This window comes from Clinocottus analis, unplaced genomic scaffold (genome assembly GCF_023055335.1).
Source record: "Clinocottus analis isolate CAN_PGR_092001 unplaced genomic scaffold, fCliAna1.0.p SCAF_22, whole genome shotgun sequence".
NCBI lineage: Eukaryota > Metazoa > Chordata > Actinopteri > Perciformes > Cottidae > Clinocottus > Clinocottus analis.
Genome location: NW_027175954.1, coordinates 1,476,826 through 1,498,453, shown reverse-complemented (window position 1 = coordinate 1,498,453; position 21,628 = coordinate 1,476,826). Strand labels below are relative to the sequence as shown.

The 21,628-nt window shown below is 44.8% G+C and overlaps 4 protein-coding genes across 6 annotated transcripts; 1 reads left to right on the top strand and 3 right to left on the bottom strand.

Annotated features, from left to right (window-relative positions):
- Positions 1-214: 214 nt before the first annotated feature.
- zgc:112980 (uncharacterized protein LOC503706 homolog) lies at positions 215-8,800 on the bottom strand. The gene is made up of 20 exons (XM_068588993.1): positions 8,785-8,800; positions 8,134-8,263; positions 7,879-7,987; positions 7,668-7,761; positions 7,302-7,452; positions 7,043-7,151; positions 6,267-6,392; positions 6,063-6,125; positions 5,830-5,952; positions 5,569-5,724; positions 5,416-5,469; positions 4,502-4,731; positions 4,334-4,413; positions 3,705-3,782; positions 3,533-3,610; positions 3,344-3,448; positions 3,142-3,247; positions 2,364-2,436; positions 2,048-2,105; positions 215-591 (listed from the first exon to the last, which is right to left on the bottom strand). Exons 2-19 carry the CDS (start codon positions 8,252-8,254, stop codon positions 2,087-2,089), a joined length of 1,875 nt encoding a protein of 624 aa, XP_068445094.1. The 5' UTR covers positions 8,255-8,263; positions 8,785-8,800; the 3' UTR covers positions 215-591; positions 2,048-2,086.
- A 359-nt stretch (positions 8,801-9,159) lies between these two features.
- Positions 9,160-13,192, bottom strand: ptcd1 (pentatricopeptide repeat domain 1). 2 transcript variants are annotated; one of them, XM_068588973.1, is made up of 8 exons: positions 12,625-13,192; positions 12,404-12,544; positions 12,011-12,229; positions 11,830-11,931; positions 10,596-11,270; positions 10,253-10,369; positions 9,769-9,951; positions 9,160-9,597 (listed from the first exon to the last, which is right to left on the bottom strand). In XM_068588973.1, exons 1-8 carry the CDS (start codon positions 13,084-13,086, stop codon positions 9,352-9,354), a joined length of 2,145 nt encoding a protein of 714 aa, XP_068445074.1. In that variant the 5' UTR covers positions 13,087-13,192; the 3' UTR covers positions 9,160-9,351. The 2 variants fall into 2 exon arrangements, with proteins under 2 accessions (XP_068445074.1, XP_068445075.1); XM_068588974.1 differs by having other exon boundaries at positions 12,404-12,538.
- Positions 13,193-13,515: 323 nt separating this feature from the next.
- On the top strand, positions 13,516-16,222 carry LOC137793274 (stonustoxin subunit beta-like). Its single transcript, XM_068589340.1, has 4 exons — positions 13,516-13,664; positions 14,405-14,468; positions 14,749-14,796; positions 15,347-16,222. Exons 1-4 carry the CDS (start codon positions 13,635-13,637, stop codon positions 15,865-15,867), a joined length of 663 nt encoding a protein of 220 aa, XP_068445441.1. The 5' UTR covers positions 13,516-13,634; the 3' UTR covers positions 15,868-16,222.
- Positions 16,223-16,310: 88 nt separating this feature from the next.
- On the bottom strand, positions 16,311-21,511 carry fbxl18 (F-box and leucine-rich repeat protein 18). 2 transcript variants are annotated; one of them, XM_068589338.1, is made up of 7 exons: positions 21,294-21,511; positions 20,290-20,487; positions 19,698-20,047; positions 19,043-19,178; positions 17,853-18,931; positions 17,130-17,348; positions 16,311-16,563 (listed from the first exon to the last, which is right to left on the bottom strand). In XM_068589338.1, exons 1-7 carry the CDS (start codon positions 21,345-21,347, stop codon positions 16,407-16,409), a joined length of 2,193 nt encoding a protein of 730 aa, XP_068445439.1. In that variant the 5' UTR covers positions 21,348-21,511; the 3' UTR covers positions 16,311-16,406. The 2 variants fall into 2 exon arrangements, with proteins under 2 accessions (XP_068445439.1, XP_068445440.1); XM_068589339.1 differs by lacking the exon at positions 21,294-21,511 and adding an exon at positions 21,085-21,220.
- Positions 21,512-21,628: the final 117 nt, after the last annotated feature.

The window sequence follows — 21,628 nt, the reverse complement described above, 5'->3', positions numbered from 1 at the left end:
TAGTAAATGAGTCAGTGATGAAATGATAGAATAGTATGTCATTGTCAAAGTATAGTCTGTCAAAAGAAAAGTTAAAAAAAATAAATAAAAGTGATAATTTTATGGGGAAAAAAAGTCAGTACAGAATCAAAGTCAAGTTTATTTACTCAGCAAATAAAATCTTATATCATACATTAGGATTCTAAATAAAGCAACATCAGCAAATAAAACAGCATTAAAAAGTAATTTCTGTTTATTGAACAACATCACATGATTGCATCTTATGAGCAAAAGATGATCACTTTCAGAAAGTCATGAACAAAAAGAAAGAGAGAAAAAACTACATCCAACAGTGCAGAAACGAACTGGAGGCCATCAGCAACGTGACCCGATCCAGTAGTTAAAGAAGCAACATAAAGTGTCTCTGACGTTATGAAAAGATGAACAATGAGGATCGCTGTGAAGTCTCTTCGTCGCTGGCGTCTGGTCGCGCGGCTTCGTTCTGACGTCTGCAAGAAGCTGCAGACGCGTGGAGGCGTCGGCTCCTCGGCGCCGTCTGGAGCTGTGAACTCGCCGCTCGACGGGAACGCCGGCGCGGAATCAGCCGACTCACTGGGAAGTGGTGAGAGAAGAACAAAGAACATTTATTGAAAAAATATACATGTTGGAGACAATCACATCCATCTTCATCCAATGAAATATTGTGCTTCAACCCGAATTTGTTGGGAAAAAAAACAGCATGTTTTAACTGAGCGTTGCGGCAGTAATGGAACCAAGAATGACATTTCTATCACCAAGATTCAAGATGTTTTTACTTTAATTATCACAGATAACAGACATTTATTCTATACAACGAAATGCTTATTTTACTCGGTCCTCATAACACAGAATTACAATGAAATTTAGGTAAAAATAAATAGAAAATAAAGTAAAAATACAAAATATTCAACAGTATTGGTCAAAAATATGATGGTATTGCTATGATAATAGTATTGCTCATTGTATCTTTATACACTATGCATTACTACAATGTCCATGACATGAAGTCACAAAACAGCATGACATTGTACTTTTCTTTTTTGTGTGATACACAATATGGTGACAGGCAACCTTCGACAGACAACCTTCGACAGACAGACAGACAGACAGACAGACAGACAGACAGACAGACAGACAGACAGACAGACAGACAGACAGACAGACAGAACTATATGCATCACAGAGAGAAAGGCACCTGGTGGCGTTCTTCCTCTGGAGCGTTGTTTAGCACCAGCACGCAAACAAAGATGTAGAATGTAGACGGGAAGTGCGTGCATGCAAATCCCCTCAGTTTAAAAGGTGCAATGTGAGGCACATGCTCCAAACAAACAGAAAGGGAGGGGCATCGCACCTCGACGACTCAATGCACACAAAGTCCACTTGGAGTCGTCCGTCATTTAAAAATAGCCAATTACCGTCTAACAGCAGCGCAAGAATATGCAAACGGGAAGCCCCTCCCATGGAGCAAAGGAGCCTCGTGGTGTCGGGGAAGGACGGAATTAAAATACAAGACGGTTTCAAACGGTTTCTGACACGGAGGATTTAATCTGATAAGCATTCAATCAAAAACACGGACCCTCGACCTCCAACGTGCCCTCTGGCGGCAGCTCTGCTACAGCGACTCGCTATCGCCTCCGGAGGAACGAGTGGTACTACAGGCCGGGCCCGGGGCTGACCGGTCAGCATATCAGTAGATTATCTCTGCGACACAATACATGGAAGTGCCTGATGTAACGTCAACACTGTAAACTCTCCCACGTCGTTGATAATAACACTTCACAGTTATTAAAAACTAGAATTCAGGCCACGTCTTACACATTGTACCTTTTAACAGCTGGTGGGACATGAAGGACCGGGAAGAGGAGGAGAGTTATCAGATTTAACGTGGTTTTTGTGTGACAAATACTAAGAATTTACAGTTTGCATTCAAAAAGAAAAACATATGACCCACAACTAAAGAGAAAAAGACACTTTTTTCCTTTAAAAAGTGCATTGTGAAATAACAAAAACAAACAGTTGTGGGACTTACGGCTGACGCTGCGACAGGGCCTTCACTCAGGAGGAGAGTTTAACAGCCACTGGGCTGCCTGCAGGGGGGAGGAGACACACAGGGTTAATGAACACCACGGCGCTGAAGGCACATTGTGACGGACCACCGCGTGTGACGGAGCCACTTACAGTAGGTGCTGACCACCACCGTCACATCAGGAGAGGTCATGGAAACACAAGGCAAGAGTTCAGATCCTTTGAGTGACTTTTATAATCAAAGTACAAGTCAAAAGGAACAGAGAAACGTCGTCTCAAAAGGGTCGCGGCGCTTTTGTTGGGAATGAAATGTCACTCACTGGTCAAAGTTTTCCGTCGAGGAAGACGGCGTCGATTCAATGGCGCGAAGGAAGGGTGATAAATGATCCCCTTCTGACGGAGAGAGAGGGAGAGAGAGAGAGAGAGAGGGAGAGAGAGAGAGAGAGACATGCTGTGTTGGGAACGCTAGTTGGTCTTCCAGAATTAAAAACTTTGTGGGGTTTCGGACTTTGACGTACGACATTTTGAAGACACGACCTCTGCTCGGATGCATGAACAGCAACTGTTTTTCGGACACTTTTTCAACCAAACGATGAATCGAGAAAAGCTCCGAATGTCATGAAGGCAGATTAAAAAAGCAGAGCTTGAGAGCTGGGAAGTCCCGTATCCCGATCAGATCCATTGAATATTGGGTATCTGCTGATACCATGTCTGATATATTGACCTAAATATTGATAAAGTATGTATCTGACACATTGAAATATAAACTTGCAGCCTATGCATTCATTCAACTGTGGATATGAGTGAAAGATTAACTCAGAAAACGACGCCAGAAACTGACGTTACGTGATCTTTGTCAATGCAGAAGCATGCTGAGGTCTTTAGGAAGCGCTGGCTGAGGTTGGACGTTGGTGCAGTTCCCTCGTGTCACCACCAGGTGTCGCCAACAAGATTTGCAACAAGAACCCAAATATCTTTGCCGATATTGATACAGTTTGACCCTTTTTTTTTTTTTGTTGGTCAATTGAGCCACCAACACGAGCATGTTGAGTGTTCAGCGTGTGGATTCATCATCACGAGGACGCCGCCCACACACACCTGCCGCGCTCGCCATCTCCTGCGACATCTCCCGTAAGAAGGATCTGAGCCGTTCTGGGCAGGACGACAAATTGTCCCACAGCCACCCGAGGGCCCACGAGTTCACCTAAAAGGGACGGAGAAGCGTTACCGGGTGAAACCGTCAGACGTTTCAGCTTCATGGCGATGAGGAACATGGAAACGTCTGACACCAGGAGGTCACCTTGAAGGTGTTGAGCACGGGGAGGGCCGGACTCAGAGCGGCGCTGAGGATTCTCACGCCTAAAGCGCCGGTTACCAACAGCAGCAGAGCCTGATCCGGGTACACCTGCGAACACAGACGCACTTATATTGAGTTCATCACCCGGCGGTTGTATGCAGGTGTACGGGAGGAGATCGCGAGTGTGCGCACCTCCTGAAAGAAGCGCGGGATCTGAATGTTGGACCCTTGTTGGCCGAGCAGAATCGAATTCACGACGTCCTTCGCCTCCTGAAAAGTCCAAAGATGAATGTAAACTAGCGCTATGAACAAATGGAGAATGCTGAATGAATACTTAAATACAAAAGCAGCTGTGAAGACGTGCGTGTAGAAACTGTGGGCTTGGTTCTGGGACGGCGGTGGACGTGTTGACGACTTTGAGTAAACTGGTCCAACACTGAGCCTGGATCAGAGGTACGAGACGTACGATCACACACTGGAACATGCCACGCTAGTCAAACTATGTTCATTCAGCACATTCATACACACATGAACTATTAAAAGACAATAAAAAGGAAAAAAAAGAAACATTTCGGTGCACACATCGAGTCTTGAAGAAGACCGTTTCAGTACTCCTGCTGTGTGTGTGTGTGTGTGTGTGTGTGTGTGCCAGAATATTCAATGCTTTAAAATAAATAAAATGGGGAAAACATATTAGATACAAGTATTTATATTTATGAGAAATTATTATTCTATCAGCGTTGATTAGACTAAATCACACATCAAGGAAGAGGGATGTTCCTTATTCGTACCTCCTTTTTTTTTCTATTTATTTTCATGGAAGTTTAAAAAAACGCAGCGTCCAAACCAAGAAATAAAGATGGTTCAATATATAGTAAAGGACAAAAGTAATGATTAGTTGGTGACGTTTGTGTGAGCCGACCACAAGTTATAAAATATTCGTATCTGCCGGTTTGATGTGAAACGGGAGAGCGATGAGCGAGGAGGACTCACGTCGTTGAAGACGGCGGCGCAGCATCTCTGCACCCGGAGAGCAAACCTCACCAGCACGGCGCGCGGCAGCGGCGCCGCGTCTGGAGGGAGAAGTGAGTCGTAATGAGATAATACTCTTTTTTTTCCAGTCAAAAAAATGAATAAAAATCTCCCGGCAGGAAGTCGGACCTTTGATCGTCTGCCAGACGGCGTCAGAGAAGGCGAGCTGCGCCGGCTGACTGACCGTCAGCTTCGGCGCGGTTGCCGTTCGGAAGACGCGGAGGTAGAAGAGGAAGAGGTGCGGCGAGAGGCGCGAGACCGGAGCGTTCACCGAGAGGAACAAACCGTTCAGGCCGCCGGTCAGAGACCCGTTCATGCACATGAAGAACGGGACGAGGTCCTGCGCCTGCTGGAGTGTACTGGAGGGGAAACAAATCAAATGTCATGTCGGTGAATAATGGGAAAATCCAGGCGAGAGATTAAGGATAAGGATATATTTATTGTCATTGTAAAAGAAACATACAGCGAAATTAAGTTGGCAACAAAAAGTTAGGGCAGTAGTTATAGATAAAAACATGTATAAAAACAGGAGATCCTTATTGAAATTAGACATTTTTTTAAAATATTTTTTTAATTATATATTAGAAAAGGTTACAGTTGTAATAACTACTCAAATAAATACATTTTAAAAAGCCTGAATCTTGATGGGCTTTGCTTTTATGTATCAAAATCTATTCTATTAAAAAATATAGTTTGGAAGAATGTGAAACATTCACTGACAATGAACTTGCATATAACGGAATATTGTTAAAAGGGTTGTTTGTTTTTTTTAAACATGGCTAGTTTGGTGGAAGTCATTTTAAGTAATGGAAATTTTTTAAAAAAGTGGAGATTCTGTCTTTTTGAGCGTGATGGTTGCAGGATTGTGTCGGACTCGTGTGATCCAACAACTCCAGAGAAAAATACAACAAAAAAGAGACGTAATCATCTCCTACCGGGGCCGTGCCGTCGCCTGCAGGTTACACACCGACCCAGAAGCACCGCACACAACCTCACGTTAAAAACAGCTCAACCATAATTATACCGACTATTTGAACACTCACAGTTTGGAATCGTCCGTCTTGACGACTTGTAGGTAGCGACACAGTTCTCTGTACCTGCAGACGGTGAGAACACGGCCAGGTTTGATGAGTGGTCACGAGCGACAAAGTGTGTGTGTGTGTGTGTGTGTCTAGACGTGTGTCCCTGTGTTGTACCTGTGCTGCCGCTGTAGCACCTCCATTCTCAACAGAACGACAGAAATCTGTTCAATCAGTTGGTCCTTCTTGCCTTTGTCTTTGCGGACTCCCGACACGTTCTGGCCCTTCAGCACCGACACCAGCAGGACGTCGTCCCAAGGACGGACCGACAGGCTGAAGGGAGCGCACGAACAGTTACGGTGATGCACAAACAGGCTTTTGAAGTGGAGCCGTGGGAATCGTTGATGAACTCAAGAGACTACGTCTGAAGACGCACACCTGTTCTTCAGGCTCTTCAGCTCAGCGGGGAAAAGTAACCTCTTGTAAAAATCCTGCAATTTCTGGAGGAACTCGGCGGTTAAATCCGTCATCACCATCTGTCTCTGCATGGACGCTATGACCCTGGAAAACAAACAATTTAAAAGTCTAAATTCATTAGTTTCAGATGGGACACAACATGGGTTCTGTGTGTGTGTGTGTGTGTGTGTGTGTGTGTGTGTGTGTGTGTGTACCTCTGCAGTAACACCAGTCTGGCATCAACATCATTAGCAATGCAGGACTGTGAGATGAAATACCTGGAGGGAATCATATCAATCAAAAACAAATTACGACACAGAGAGCATAAAAGCCGTTAAGATCACCATTAATCTAGAACAGGAAATGCTATTCATGCTGCGTGTGTGTCTGTGTGTGTGTGTGTCTGTCTGTCTGTGTACCCTGAGACTTGAAAATGTCGAATGAAGGCCTCGGCGGCTCCCAGTTTCATGATGGCACCGGCTCTGCCGTCCTGTTGATCCGCTTTGTTCAGGAACGATGACACAAACTCGTACACGGTCGAGTAGCTGCAAGACAAAAACACACAACTGGGTTCTAAAAACGTCAATTTTGTAATGAGACGATTTAAAGTACGACACAGATGATGTTCACTAAGTGTTTGTAGCCATGTTTGCTCTACATATGGTGGAGTTAGTCTGCTAGTTAAAGGCTTTGGTCTAATTTGGATTTTAATCCGTCTGTCAAAATACGTTTGTGTATTTCTTTGTCTGAAATGTTTTTGGTGGTTTGGGCTCAGCTCCTTCCCAAAGAAGGGAATCCTTAAAAAGGCCAATCCAGCAATGTATTCAGTGCATCCAGATAGCATGTTGGGTTACATCCTCTGTGTTTGATAAATTCGCCACACCTCCAGTTTGTCATGTAGTCCGTGCTGTAAATCTATCATCTATAGATCGATCCTGAGCGCATTCGTCACTGATTGACAGCATAACATTTCTGATGCTTAAATTGGGAGTTCATCAGCAGTAAAAGTCATTTGAAAACTTTCAGGGAAGTTGCATCCTTACTCGCAGTGAATTGTATGATTCCAAAGAAATGCAAAAGACATCAATGATGAATCCCTAAAGACTTTCACGTATCCCTGATTCATGGATGGTGTGAGATCATCTCAATGGAGTTTAGTCTCCTACATTACGGACAGCTCTGCTCCGCCACTCACTCGAAGACGTTGCTTCTCTGGTACGAACCGCATTCCTCTGAAGCCTTTGCCTTCAAGATGGACAAGAACGTCACAGAGATCCCTTGTCTGAAGCTCTGCAGCATCGTGTCTGGACGAGAGGACGACAGTGAAAAGGAGAGTTATGATTCAAACAACAAGTGGTTCAGGTTGAGGACTTTCCAGTTGTGTGTGTGTGTGTGTGTGTGTGTGTGTGTGTGTGTGTGTGTGTGTGTGTGTGTGTGTGTGAGAGAGCAAGTACCTGCATGTCGGAGGTGCGAATCTATTTCAGACAAAGTAAGGTTGAAAGTCTTGAGTCCTCCCAGCAGCGAGCTGTTTCTGAGGTTGTTCCAGAAGTCGCTCCTCTTGTGGCTGTTGCAGTGACACACACCGCTGTAATTCCACATTTTACACTGAACACACACGAAAAAACAAAAAAAACAACAAGACTTGAAATTATCTTTATCCAGAAATGAATACACCTGTTATATCCAGGTGTTTCTGATGCTTTTTCTGAATTTAAAGCATAAAGCTGAACATTGTTTCATTAATACGATAAATAGTTTAGAGTACGTTCAGGGAGTTTTGACGACTGCGTACATAGCTTGAAGACCACGTCAACACATACCGATGACGCCAGCTTGTCGCAGATGTAGCAGAAACACTGTTCACACGTGAGCTGGTTATCGGCCACCGGAGCGCCGATTTCACAATCTACAGCCCTGAGCAGGACAGAGGAGAGGTCGGAGGTGAGATTATCTCTAATGAAGGTGTAACCCCTCTTTCCTCCCCCCCCAAAAAATCTGTGGATCACAAAATGTGTGTATTAAATGGCTCACGTAAAAGCATGGATGGGACAGTCGTAGCGCGCATGGGGCAAGACCTCAGCACGGCGGGAGAAGGTGATGACCAGGTCTTCATCCAGAGCACCGGAAGGTACAGCACCGTCTGAAACACAGAAGAAGAAGAAGAAGAAGAAGAAGAAGAAGAAGAAGAAGAAGAAGAAGAAGAGCTGATGACCAGTCACAACATAAACAACCTTCCTTCACATACTGGTGTGTGTGTGTGTGTGTTTAAATAAACATGAATGTTACCGCTCTTCTTCACGTCCTCCACGATGAGAACCGAGAGATCACTGCACGATATGTCCTCTTCACAGTCTTCATCATCACTGAGGATGATGATGACTTCTGCAGAGTCCATCTTTGTGCCCATCAGGGATTTCTAGCAGGTAAGAAGAAACAAAACAAAACAAACAGTGAAAGGGATGAATACTGTGTGCATCCTGAGAGAGTGAGTCACACATCAAACCCTTCACGAGTTGTTCCTCACCGGAAGTTTACCGGCTGGTTTGTCAGTGTTTTGGGAAGCGGCTGAAATATACACATCTACATGACATATCTAGATGACATTAAAGTATCTTTCAGCTTCTTAAAAGTAGAGGAAAAGTTATGTGGTTTGGTCTGTTTTGAAAAGTATAAACACTTTTCAAAACAGACCAAACCACACAACTTTTTTCCCTACTTTTAGGAAGCTTACTCGCTTTTCCTCAAAGCAGGAAACAGAAAGTTGAATACGTGTAAACGCTGAGTGTCAACATTACACGTGTACTTCTTCACTGCAAGATACAGAAACACAATACGTTCGTTCTGGCGTTTTAGTTTCGTTAGAAACAGTTGTCTTACCTTTGTTGTTCAAAAGTAAATAAGATTTTTTTTTTGGCGCCTGGCTTTCTCCAAACCTACCGGAAGTGACGTCTGATTGTCTTCTTTGTGGGCTTAATTGTTGGTCGGCAAACTTAAAGCTCATTAGGTGCATTACCGCCCTCTGCTGGACTGATTTATGGTGCAGTAGAGTTACCGCATATAAATAAATACACAAATACATACCAGATTGTGTGTGTTTCTCTGGTGTAACTTCATCAACAGGTATAACTCCCCGCTCTAAGGTTTTATTCTTTTTTTGGTCGAAATTATTGATTATATTCATCGGCTTTTGATCAGTTTTAAGCGTGCATTTCTACACTGATCGCAAAATGACCAGTGAATTACTAAAGTTTTACTTACTAAACAAACTACAATAACATTGGAGTTTCAAAAAAATATATAACTACGGTGACATTTATGTTTCAAACATGAATTTGACTTTAATTGCAATGCAGATTACAACACTTTCAAGGCGCATCTTTCATAAGTCCACTGAAGGAAGGTCCATGAGCTACAAAGTTGATCTGAAGTCTATCCAGAGTTACACAGCTGAACACAAACAGACCAACAGAGGATCAAGTAAAGAAAAGAAGATCCTCCATGCTGTTAAAGAGAAGTGCTGCTTCTCTTGTTCTTGCTGTGAGGCTTATATCTCCTTGCTGCGGCTCTCTGGTTTCTTTGGCTCACTGTGAGTCCATCTGCAACTTCTGGTTTCTGCCCGTCGGTCTCCGTCTCACACTGCAGCTCCGCCTGGTCGTCCTCGCTGCCCTGAGCGGGCATTGCTCTCAGCCACTGCTGGTAGTAACCACGAAAACCATCGATTTTGACCAGATAGTTGTTTCTATTCTTGAACTGAGATTGATGGAAAGCAGGAAGGACAAGGGGGAGGAGAGGGTCAACGTAAATAAAGTATGAATAAGTCAATACATCATTTATAAACAGTATCCCTTTCGATCAGTGGGATGTTATTCAGTTGGGAATAAGGTAAAAACACAACATTGCCAAGTTCAACATTGTATATACCTGGTCATAATTGGGAGGATACTGTGAGGCAAACTCCAGCTGTTTGATGATGACCTCATTAGGCCACACCTTCATGTTGCGCATGCTTTTGAGCATCGTTTTGAGGTAAACAAAATCCATTCTCCGAGATGCTTGACCAATCAGAGCAGAGAACACATGGACGTTAGGCTGAAGTCCCGCCTCCTGCAATAAACGCACATAAAGATAACAATAGTAAGTCCAAATATTGTTCTTCCAGTAGTACTACTACTATGAATCTTAATACAATTACTACTGATGTTAGTATATGACAATGTTACAGTTAATAATCAACACTTATTTTGTTGAACTGTCTTTGTTCTCTGTGTTTACATCAATATACAACAAATGGAAAATAGAAAAAGCAGCCGAGGCAGAATAGCAGATGATTTTCTGTCCTTGATTACACAAATATACGGCGAGTCCTCAATCTAACATCTATTCCGACTGTTAGTAGTTTCATCACCTCAATGTCTTTCAGCAGCTGCAGCCCGTCCTGCTGCTGCTCGCAGCCCAACGCCAGACTTCCAAACGTCTTCACATCCACGGACACATGGCGTTGTCGCATCACACTCAACACGGCCTGGAAAGAGAAAGACGGGTATCAAAAACATGCACTCAAACAAAAGAATAGTGCAATATTTTTCACAAAAGATTGGAAGTACTAAGTAGCAGAAAATGGCAATACCAAAGTAAATAAAAGACCTTAAAAAAATGTATTTTAGTATGATAATGGAGTGAATGTACTTAGTTACTTTCCACCACTGGTGAGGACAGAGAAACCTGACAAGATGTGTGTGTGTTTGTACCTTGGCCTCCTCCAGGTCACCAGCTCTGGCTGCTCTGCGAATCACAGTGTTGAAGAACGCGACGTCTAGCTTCACTTGGTGCTGCTTGGCGACCTTCAGCAGCATCTGCAGAGACTGGCGTCCCGGCTCCATCGTGTCCCCCAACAGTGTCATGGTTCTGAGGTCCGGAGTGAGTTGGCCGGCGGCCATCTTCTCCAGGAATCCTTCAGCTCCTCCGATGAGGGCGAGCCTATCCGACGCTCCATCCACGGTGCCGAGGGAGACCACGCCCCCCCTCTTACCCTCAAAGACGTCCAGCAGGTTAGGAGCTGTAGAATCACCTGCTGTGTGGACGGGCAGTGAGGCGGTGTCTCTTTGTCTGACTGGCACCAAATGGACAGAGTCTTCGCTGAGGGACTCCTCCTCACTGCCTCTGCTGTCCTGTTGACTGTCATTGTGAGCTTCAGCTTGGATAAACAACTGCTTCTCCAGGAGGTCAATGTCTATTACATCTTTCCGTCTGGACTCTGACTTTCCTTTGGACACGCGTTCTCTCTCGTACTGCTGGTCGGGCCCCAGCAGTACGCTGGTGGCCAGCGCAGCATCGCCAATCCCACAGTCTCTGGCAGTACGCAGGAGCAGGTTATAGTTCTTTGAGTCTGGGTGAATCCCGGACCTCAGCATCTGGCGCCACACCTGAAATAAAGGTAAAGAGGCACGGTGCATATTGACTTTTCGCAATGACAACAATATTATTGTGCATCATTTTATGCTGTTTTTTTTTTTTTAAACCGGGTGGTTTGTAAATATTAAAAGGACTGCATTTATATAGCGCTTTTCTACTTTACTCAGTCACACACACATTTTATACATTGATTGTGGCGGAGCTGAGCCGTGATGAAAAGGCGCTGGCCGGGATTGAACCGCCATCCCTCTGATTAAAGGATGACGCTCGTCACCTCTTGAGCCACAGCTGCCCAAAAGTAGGTCACGGTAACAAGTCATATTGTGTGATTTTGGTCCAACATTTGTGAAACGGAGAGTACTGACACGGCCAGTCTGCGGTCTCCTGAATGGTTGATCATTCTGATTAATCACCCCAATCTAGTATCACTCAGGTTGTACTGATGGCCCCACATAGAAGCATGTTTCTCTCACGATTGGCAATTTTTCATGGAAAATCTCAAAGTAAATCGGCCTATTCTTTCAAACATATTTTGTGCCAATGTGAGGTGGCTGTAAATCTTGTCTCTACCTGTAAAGCCAGTCTGAATCCAGTTTCTTTGTCCTTCAAACAGCCCATCAGCAGGTAGTGAAACGTCTTCTGTGTTACAGCATGGCCGTTCTGCATCATCTCCTACAAACATACATAACACTCATATAGAAATCGGACAATTCGGTGAGCAGATCCTGCGGATGTCGGCCCCGTGTCGTACCCGGAAGGTGTGAATACAGGCCTGAAGGTTGTTGGTGACGGCGTGCGTCTTGAGGAGGGCGTTGTACGTGATGGTGTTGAGCGGGTAGTTGTTGCGACGGAGTTCCTGCTCCAGCGCCAAGGCTTGATGGAGGCCGGCTTGTTTGGACGGGGACTCAGCGCAGGCGTTGAACAGCGCGGTGTAGGTGGCGTCATTGGCAACTAGACCTCGCTTCTTCATCTGGAAGACACGCACAAATTATTACATAACGTTGTTTATCGTAGGCTACAAGCAAAACTTGGATATTTAAGCTGAAAGTATGACTGGAAACTGATATACAATACAACCAATTTGATCAAAGCCCTGATGAACATATACACATGAGAATAGTGTGTAAAAAAAATAGCATCCTACATCATTGTAGAGTCTGAAGGCCCTCTTCAGTTGTCCAGCTCGACCACAGCCTCCTATCAGCACAGTGAAGTTGAACTCCTCCGGCTGCAGCTTCTCTGCCTTCAGCATGTCTCTGCTGAACAAGTCCATGGCCTCCTGCAGCTGCGAGAGGACACACACGATGTTTAAAACACACACAATGTTTAACACACAGGAGGACAGAGCCGCTCAAACGGATTCACCTTTTTCTCTTTGATCAGCCTCTTGCACTGTAAGAAGTACCAGTACGGTGTGTTAGTCCTCTTGCGAGATTTCACCCGATCTCCAACCTCCTCGTCCTGCTCCCGGTACCGCAGATCCTGGAGGTGCGGGCTGATTTTCCTGAACGTCTTCCTGGAGGACATGTCGGTGGACAGGGAACCGAAGTTCTCCCGGTCTGTGGAGTCCATTTGAGTCGGTGCTGAGAGGGAGCCCAGAGGGTCTGCACCCACATGGGAAGCGGCTGATAGGGACACAGCTCTGGCGGATAGCAGCCGCCAGGGAGTCGGTGTGAGGACGAGCCCGGAGGACCGGTGCCGTGACACATCTCGTCCCCCGGTCAGATGGAGGGTCTGCGAGGTCCTAACCGTTGAAAAGAGGGACAATTTCGCTACAGAGACTTTCCTCCCGTTTCGCACGCACAAACCGGCGACGGACGTCAACATGTTCGTCAATTTTAATCTGACGTCACTTTAAAAAAAATCAAATTGAACATACAAATGCTAGTTTCAGGGCAGCTAAGTAGCTTCTGTCATGTTGTGCGCACCACGATGTTTCAATGACAAACACACTACACAAGACCTGACTAGTAGTTATAAAACGATGATTTTAAAGCGCCGATTTTGGCGATTCAATCCTTGAAATTAATCCCAACTGACATTAATTGAGTTGAAACGTATTACAGATTGTGTCTGAGATAAATTAGTTATTGAAACAGCTTAATTTACTCTGAATAGGACGTCACACTTCGATCGACTACATCGGTAATCGATTCGTATGCCTGAGCCGTTGACTTCGCGTCCCTGCTGGTAGATCTACGCCCCGCCCCTACAGTTGGTCATGAAGTTGGCTTCCTGGGGTAAAAGGTGGTGGAAACGGTGAGCCAGAGCAAATATGAATATTCAAAGGTATGTTTTATTTATTTAGAAAAGAGACACATTTGTCAGGGTCGACACCGGCCTCCGGGATACAATTTTGAATCGGCGTTACAGCAATGGAAGAGAGAGCCGCAGCTGGATTAATGGTAAAGTACATAGTTTTGTTATAACAAGTGTTTAACACGTTTTAATAGTGTGCGGCTCATTACACGCTCGTACTATTCAGACATGATTTGAACTCAAATCTGTGTTATCATGTGTGTTTAATTCTGATAAATTATGACACACTTAGATGTGTTGAAGGCATTTAATATCAGAGCGCGGAAGTAGGTTATATCATCTGTCAACATTATTTCCAAGTAAGAAAAGCCATACAACAGTGTGCCAACTTGTCTCAGCAGGAGGCTCCAAAGTTCAAGTCAAGAAATGTGCTTTTCAAAGACAGTCATTTATTGTAGTAATTAAAACGTCAGTCACAAAATAAGAGCATCATGTGAATAATCTAGTTGCTGAAGTTTGATTTGTGATCTATGGTTTTGAGGGAATAACTTTATTGTTAATGTTTCCAAATATTTTTAAACCCTGAGATGCTCAGGGCTCCTTTATACTATTAATAATATTGTATAAATGAATAGAGTAATATCTCTAACACAACTGTTTTAGAGAGTTCAACAAAAATTGAATTAGGGGAGCAGTATTTTACAATCAAAAATGATATCCTGCAGAGGATTCTTTGAATCCTGATTTTCAGAAGTTATAGAAAATATAATAGAACAATTAAGTGAATGTGGGCATACCGCAATAAAATGTATTTTAGCTTCACAGTGTTTGACAATGTACTGCATTCTACCCAAGCAACACAATACTAATATTAATTTATATGCAGAAAATCTCAGAACAAGATCCGCAAGTTCCTTCCCATCCTGTATTTAACGCCATGCCTGCTCCAGGTAAACAGCACACCCACTATACAAATGTACCTGCAGCCCGCATGACTGAACTTTGTTTAATAAAAAAACACGTTAGTGTTATCATTTCATCCAGATTGTTGATCAAATTCAAACTAAATTATAATTTGTTCTCATCATGTTGGAAAATATCCTTCATATTGGTGTGTTGATGATTTTAGCTCTACATATTAGCACCTTTCCTCAGAGATACTTTAAAAGTAGTATTTATACAAATGAGACGCTGAATTTGTGTGTGTGTGTGTGTGTGTGTGTGTGTCAGATGCTTCACAGAGCGATGAACCTCAGACGAGAGCAGACTTCATCAAATGTGAGTCTTTTTATATCCAAAAAAAACAAAAAACAGACTGCAAAACAAACAGTTAACTGTGACATGCCATGGAAATCAGTTGCTCTTCAGGATAAATATTGAACATGCAGTTCAGCTCATTGCCATAGTTTTATAATTAAATGGACATATATTAAATATAAGCCATTTCCCCTTGTTTCCGGTCTGGTTTCATACTTATAGGACAAATGAGAGTGGTAGCAATCATCTCGTTTAATCTGTTGGACCTCTCTGCAAGAAAGCGAATTAGCCGATTTCCCAAAATGTCAAATTATTCCTTTAAACAGACACTTTTTTAAATCATGCCAGTTAAGAGTTCTGATCCGTCCCTTGAATACAACATTAGTTTCAGGTGTGTAAATGAAATGACTCGTCCGCGTTTGTTCGTCAACCCACATCTCCCTCTCCTCTTTTGGACTGTTTATTCTCTTGTGTTTATTCTCTTGTGTGCACTTCACCCAGTTTGCTGCTGTAATGCTGTACATTTCTCCACTGCGGGACTAATAAAGAACTCTCTAATCTAATCTCGCAGATTACCGTCGCCTCACCCTGGACCCAAACACGGCGTACAGAGAGATGGTTCTGTCTGAGGGGAACAGAAAGGTGGAGCTCACAGATACAGTGCAGGAGTACCCGGAGCACCCGGACAGGTTCTCTCACCTCTATCAGGTGCTGTGTCGAGAGGGTCTGTCTGGACGCTGCTACTGGGAGGTGGAGTTCAACGGGTCTGTTGAAATAGCGGTGGCGTACAAAGATCTCGGCAGATCGGACTATTACGCCGAGTGCGCGTTCGGCTGCAACGACAAATCCTGGAGTTTAGACATCAACGGGAACACAAAGTTTTTCAGGCACAAGGATGAGGAGGCCGCGGTGCCGGAGCCTCGGTCCTCCAGAGTCGGCGTGTACCTCGATCACGAGGCCGGGAGTCTGACCTACTACTGCGTCTGTGACGCGGCGCTGCAGCTGCTGCACAGAGTCGAGACCACGTTCACTGAGCCGCTCTACCCAGGACTGTGGGTCATAGACTCGGCCCAGCTGTGTGACCTGGACTAGAGGTCCAGTCAAACAGTGATGCAGGACAATCTAGCGCTCCCTGCCAGTGGATAAAACACAATGCAAAAAATCACGACAATAATGCTACACAGACAATACGTGCATCATTTCAATGGAGTTTATTACAACATCATTTGATTCAGAACTATCTGAACAAATACATCCCTTCATTTATATTTTTGGCACTTATTTTCAAAGTAACAGATCGATGTAGTAACAGACATTATTTATGATTGAAAGGCCTCATTTGAGAACCCCAACGGCAACAAATGGGGAAAGTCCTGGAACAATAAACTCTTTCCCGGCAAATTACCCTTTGAAGACCGTTATTATTTTGTCAGGTAAATGAAAACAATCATGATTGATGATGATGATGATGATTGTTGTCGAGCAGCTTGAAACCGTTGTTGGTGAAACACAGAACACAGAAATCGCTGTGCAGATGACAATCAGTCTTTCAATGAGTGACTTTTTTTATTTCCTGCAGAATAAAATGGGTCGGAGCAGCTGTTGAGCACCAATCACGCTTTCTGGTGATGTCACAATGGGGATAGATGTGGCGGTTGGGCCACGTGGCTCTGGAACAAAGTGATCCTGTCCAGCAGTGTTAGTGGGATGTCTCTGATGACTGAGGGCAGGTCTTCATGCTGCAACGGATAGATGACCACGCTCAGAGCCGAGCGATCCCTTGAAAATCTAACGGAGAGAGAGAGAACACGAGGAACATAATTGGTCATAATTTTTCAAGTGGGTATAATGAGGTGCTTATGTACATCCATGCTCTCTGGACAAAAACAGTCATTTTTCCTCACAGAAAGGCTGACGGTCTACCGCCGCCTCGATCGGTTAGTTTGTTTGTGCCCTTGAACTAACTGAGCAAGGCAGTGGGATACCAGCAACCTTTGTGTTTTGCGAGGTTAAATTACTGTTTTTGTCAATGAAGTCTCGTGGCTTTAACGTCATCTTAAAATAAGGCTTTGGTTCCTGTCGGAAAGGGATTCATGATGTATAATCCTAAACGTAGGGCACACTTTACCTGATTTGGATTATTTGTAGTTTTTTTACATGGGACTTTTATTTTGGCGGTCTGCCCCCATCCACAGCAGTACATTGCTTTTCCTCTGTGCCATAACTCCTGTCGACATCTTCTGTAGGTTCTACGCCGACTATGGCCGAGTACCTCATTCAACTCCTCTTCAAAACAAAATCCAAACTATCCCTTAAATGTTTGAGGATTTGTCTTTACACAAAAAAGCACTGACCTGTCCAGCAGAGCTTTCTGCAGAGTGCGACAAGCCACTAAGGTGCCACCCATGAACATGTGGCACATGATGACGTGGGAGCATCGCTCCATGAAGGTTTCTGCGGCCGACGGGTCGAAGGTACCGCTGCGTGAGATAAGGCAGAGGCGCTGCAGGCGGGAGCAGCAGGACAGAGCCTCAAAGAAGGACGCGCTGGCGTTCAGGTAGGGCTGCTCCAACCTGAGGCACAGACACACAATGTTCAGAAACACAGAGAGCTGAGCAGACGGGACCTCTTTTCATTAAATGTAATCAGACTGATGTTCTGCTCTCATTTTGTAGTGAATAAAGGAAGAACTTAACATGAAAAACAACAACCCTCCATCACACGACAAGGTACATCTGAATGTTGGTTTTTTCAGTTTGGGGTTTCTTATTATTACCTGGAAAAATACAATTTGCTAATTCTTAATTTTCATCACATTTATTTTCTTTAGAGATTATATAGATTTTTACAAAGTAAGCTGATCGGTTAGGTGGTTCCGAATCTTCTGAACACCCCACTGATGAAAACTAACATTCAGATTATATTATTCAAATAATAAATGAAATATTAGAACTGATAAATACATATTTTACTGGAAAGATGGACAATCTGTTAACTAAAAGGGACATATACTAATAATTATGACAGCAGAGTTTAGTAATTCAGTAAATAAAGGGTCCACAAAGACATTCTCTAACCTGAGTTCTCGTAGCTGCGTGCACTGTTTGAGTGTGTCCAGCAAGGCAGGGGTGTAGTTCATGGTTTTTAGTGATCCCATGTTGGCAACGGACAGTACCTGTAGGTCTTTGCACTGCCAGGTCAGCTGTAACAGCCCTGTCCCCCTGAGCACCCCGGGGAGCCCAGCCAGAGTCAGACGATGTAATCGAGGCAAAGCCCCAAGCGCCGCCAAGTGTGCGTCGCCGACTCCTCGGGCCCACGCACACATGCCCCGAGGCTCCACGCTGGCGCGAGTGCAAGGCTCAAGCCGAGGCAGCGCGGAGACAAAGCCCGGACCAATGAGCTCTAGGGTCTCTAAAAAAGGGCAGCCGGCTAAGAGCAGCATGAGCCCTGAAACGCTGTCCCCCGACAGAGTGGACTCTGTATTGGGCTTGAAATTCTGGATCCCCAGACGTGGAGGCTTCTTCAGCCCTAGGAACAACGGAGAGGGAGACGTGTCGTTTGTACTGATTTGAAGTGTGTTCAAGCCGTCCGACAGAGCGCAGGCAGGCAGAGTGAGAGAGCGCAGGTGTGCGAGTTTGGCCAAGCTGGCGCACAGGTGTGTTTCCCCAGCCAGCCCAGTGGAGTGTTCGTGATGATAGTGTGTGTGCATCAGGTTCAGTTGTTTCACGTTGGAACAGCCGACTGCCAATCGGCTCATGGTCGCAGGAACCAGCTGATCCTCCACGCTTCTGCACTCCGAGTACAGGACCTTGTTGATCCCGCTGAGGTTCAGGCTGGTCAGCTGCGTGGCGTCTTTGACTCCGCCCTCCAGCAACGACTGGAACACCTGAGGCCACAGCGCCGGGCAGCGGCTGAAGCTCAGGTGCTTCGGACTGTTTCCCTCCAGGGCTCGCTTTAGGGACAAGGAATCCAGCCAGGACCGAGGGAGCTGCAGGGCCTCCAGGTCCCCGCGCTGGCCTAAGCTCTGGGCCAGCGAGGGAGCAGCGGGCCAGTGCGCCGGGTTTGGGCCAGGAATCGACACGAGGAAAACTCGGAGACGCTTCGGCACATGCACGCTGAACACTGCCAAGTAGAGGAGGAGCAAGGTCTGGTTGACCTAAGGACGTGAACACACAGACACACTTATTACAGACCACACAGTATTAAAGTGCGTACTGTAGATATCTATATATACGAGAGCATAGTACTGCACATGCACGCTACTCACATCCCCCGGAGCCAGCCTGGCAGTGAACTCCTCCAGCTGCTGGTAATGCGGCACACTGCTCTGACCCATCATTAACTGACAGCAAACACCGATACCCTCTCTGGTCACATCTGAGATGTCAAACTGCAGCATCAGCCTGCAAGGCACAGACACACATTCAACAATGGAGCAGTAAAATAGTGACACAAAGTCCTTACACAAAGCGTCAAGAACGTGAACGCCAGTTCTATTAGCGTAGCGTCGCTAAACTCAACTAATGGACCATTCAGTGGGCTGATGTCTGGGCTGACATCACCAGACCAGAAGTGTGCTCTGAAGTGACAAGTAACTGCAAATTGGCATTTTTATCAATTGCGTTTCGGAAATAAATAACTTTAAGATTTGATTGTGACACAAAGCACGAGCAGGTGAGGCATTGCACTTATGCATTTTAGCCGTGCTAGCAAAAGATGACTATGGCGGTGATGAATCGGCACACAACTTTGTAGACATGGTCCCCAGAGGATACATCCTGGTGACTATGGGGACCCTCTGACTTTTATTGCTACAGACAATCATGTTCAGCTCGGGGTGAACTGTGATCTTGTTGGTGATCTCGTTCCTTTTCATCAAGCACCAAAACTGTGAGATCTCAGTAATCTTGACAAATCCTTACTTGCGGAGTTGGGCGCAACACGGCACCACACCATAACTCGGCGTCAAAAGTGTCTGTCTGAGCTCTGACAGGCGGCTCAGTGAATCCACGGCCTCCGAACTGAGCTGGGCCGAGTTGAAGCCTGGCGTCACGTCAAAAGCGAGGGATCTGAGCAGAGAGAGGGAGGAGAGGAGACGGGAGAGACGCAGGGAAGTGAGGCGACAGCCGGTGACATCGAGGTGCGTGACTCCTCTGCAGCGAGCGAGAAGCTCCATTGTAGAGCCAGCCAGCCAGTAGCAACCGTTCAGGCTGAGAGACTGGACGTGATTGGCCAACCGCTTCAATATGTGGCGAACCAATAGATCGTCAGCCTGGAGGAAACAAAGGACTCATTTTATTAAATCCAGCTGTTAGAGTGCAACAAATACTCCACTGTGTCGTTGAAGAAATGCTTTCAAGATATACAGAAAGATCCACACACACAGACATGCATTAACTTCAAGATTAATAGAAAATTGTAAGAGATAACTTCGTCTTAAATAATGCTGAAACATGCTTCATCAGTTCAAAATATGAAGGAAAAAGTCAGTAAAAATGTATTCAACAGCTTTACCAGATACTCCTCAGACAGGCTGACGTTCGTGAGCAGGGTCTTATCGTGGCACAGTGTGTGTAACTTGTGGCAGACGTTCGTCACGTTCCGCACCAGGTCACACACTGGAACATGGCGGAGGATGCACAGCAGGATCTCATCGGACAAATCTGACATCCCCACTGAAGTGGAGGATATTGTGTCCTCATCAAATACAGCCTGAGACAAAGAGCAAGCTGTGTCACGGTTAAAGTATTTTAGACCCTCTGTGTATTTAGGTAGAATCACCATATCGGCCAAGATGCTGCAAAATCCTGATGGTATCAACTCCCAATTCTTGGTATTTTATATTTGAGGTCCAACAAAGAGATATCAGTTGGTATTGAGACCCTATTTTATGACAATTTATCATTTATACTGGGGTAGCTCTCCATTTAATGTCTGTAGTATTCAGCCATAGTAGACAATGCTGCAAACTATTAGTGGGACTGCTATACGACACACTGTTTATGTATGTATATATCATTTTGCATCAGTATCAGTTATTTGGGAGTATTAATACATTAGTTGGATTTGCTAAAAATCCTTTCTGGTTATGATATTGTTACATTTCAATATTTTACATACCTCAACTGACTTTTGAATAATATTAAATACATGACAACGACATGGATATTACAAACATACAATCCCATGTATTAATAGTGCTCTGTCTTATACAGTTCCCTTATTAACCAGCGTCATAGTTGGAAGTATCAATAGGCGGAAACGCTTACAACAATAGTACAAATATGGATTAAAAGATGATGTCATTACCAGCGACATATTGTAGCAATGGTCAAACGCGTTGATATCAGTGTCTTACTACACGGTCCAAACGTATGAACCAAACTTGGTTGAACATTTTAGCAGGAATCTGTGACGGTCTGACCTAACGTCGCGTTAATGTTAGCTAACGTCAGTTCAGTTGCCAAGCGGCACCGTTAAATGTAAACGGCTTGTCGAGGTTTTCTCGGTTTTCTCACCTGTACAATTTGTCGGTCCATGTCCTCTGAAATCCCTCTCACGGTCCCGCTCATGATCACCGGGATTAGTTTTATTTTAATTTGATTTTTAGATGTTCATCCGGCCGCCCAGCGCTTCATTTTCCGATGAAACCGCTTTCCGTAAAACCATAGGCGGTGTTACCGGGTGTCACATCCACCCGTTGACAGGACGGACCACGTTCGCTGCTGCACAGGGACGGAAGTCTGTCAGTGACGGACATACTTCCGGTTTGTCCGAAAAAGAAGTTCTGATTTGTTTTAATTTATGTTTTTAAAGGATTTTTTTCATTTTTCACAACAAGACTTTAATTTCA

Bases quoted from the DNA above. Each gene is read 5' to 3' on its own strand.
- zgc:112980 (XM_068588993.1), bottom strand. From the start codon at position 8,254: ATGGGCACAAAGATGGACTCTGCAGAAGTCATCATCATCCTCAGTGAT. The intron at 7,762-7,878 runs GTGAGCCATTTA...TGTCCTGCTCAG, and splicing joins TGTCCCATCCATGCTTTTAC to GGCTGTAGATTGTGAAATCG. The intron at 2,437-3,141 runs GTGTGTGTGGGC...TCTCTCCGTCAG, and splicing joins GGAGATGGCGAGCGCGGCAG to AAGGGGATCATTTATCACCC.
- ptcd1 (XM_068588973.1), bottom strand. From the start codon at position 13,086: ATGTTGACGTCCGTCGCCGGTTTGTGCGTGCGAAACGGGAGGAAAGTC. The intron at 12,545-12,624 runs GTGAATCCGTTT...GTCCTCTCGCAG, and splicing joins GGCTGATCAAAGAGAAAAAG to CTGCAGGAGGCCATGGACTT. The intron at 9,598-9,768 runs GTATATACAATG...CATCAATCTCAG, and splicing joins ATCCTCCCAATTATGACCAG to TTCAAGAATAGAAACAACTA.
- LOC137793274 (XM_068589340.1), top strand. From the start codon at position 13,635: ATGGAAGAGAGAGCCGCAGCTGGATTAATG. The intron at 13,665-14,404 runs GTAAAGTACATA...ATTTATATGCAG, and splicing joins GAGCCGCAGCTGGATTAATG to AAAATCTCAGAACAAGATCC. The intron at 14,797-15,346 runs GTGAGTCTTTTT...CTAATCTCGCAG, and splicing joins GAGAGCAGACTTCATCAAAT to ATTACCGTCGCCTCACCCTG.
- fbxl18 (XM_068589338.1), bottom strand. From the start codon at position 21,347: ATGAGCGGGACCGTGAGAGGGATTTCAGAGGACATGGACCGACAAATT. The intron at 19,179-19,697 runs GTAAGGATTTGT...TGTGCCTTGCAG, and splicing joins TGTTGCGCCCAACTCCGCAA to GCTGATGCTGCAGTTTGACA. The intron at 18,932-19,042 runs GTGAGTAGCGTG...TCACGTCCTTAG, and splicing joins CCAGGCTGGCTCCGGGGGAT to GTCAACCAGACCTTGCTCCT.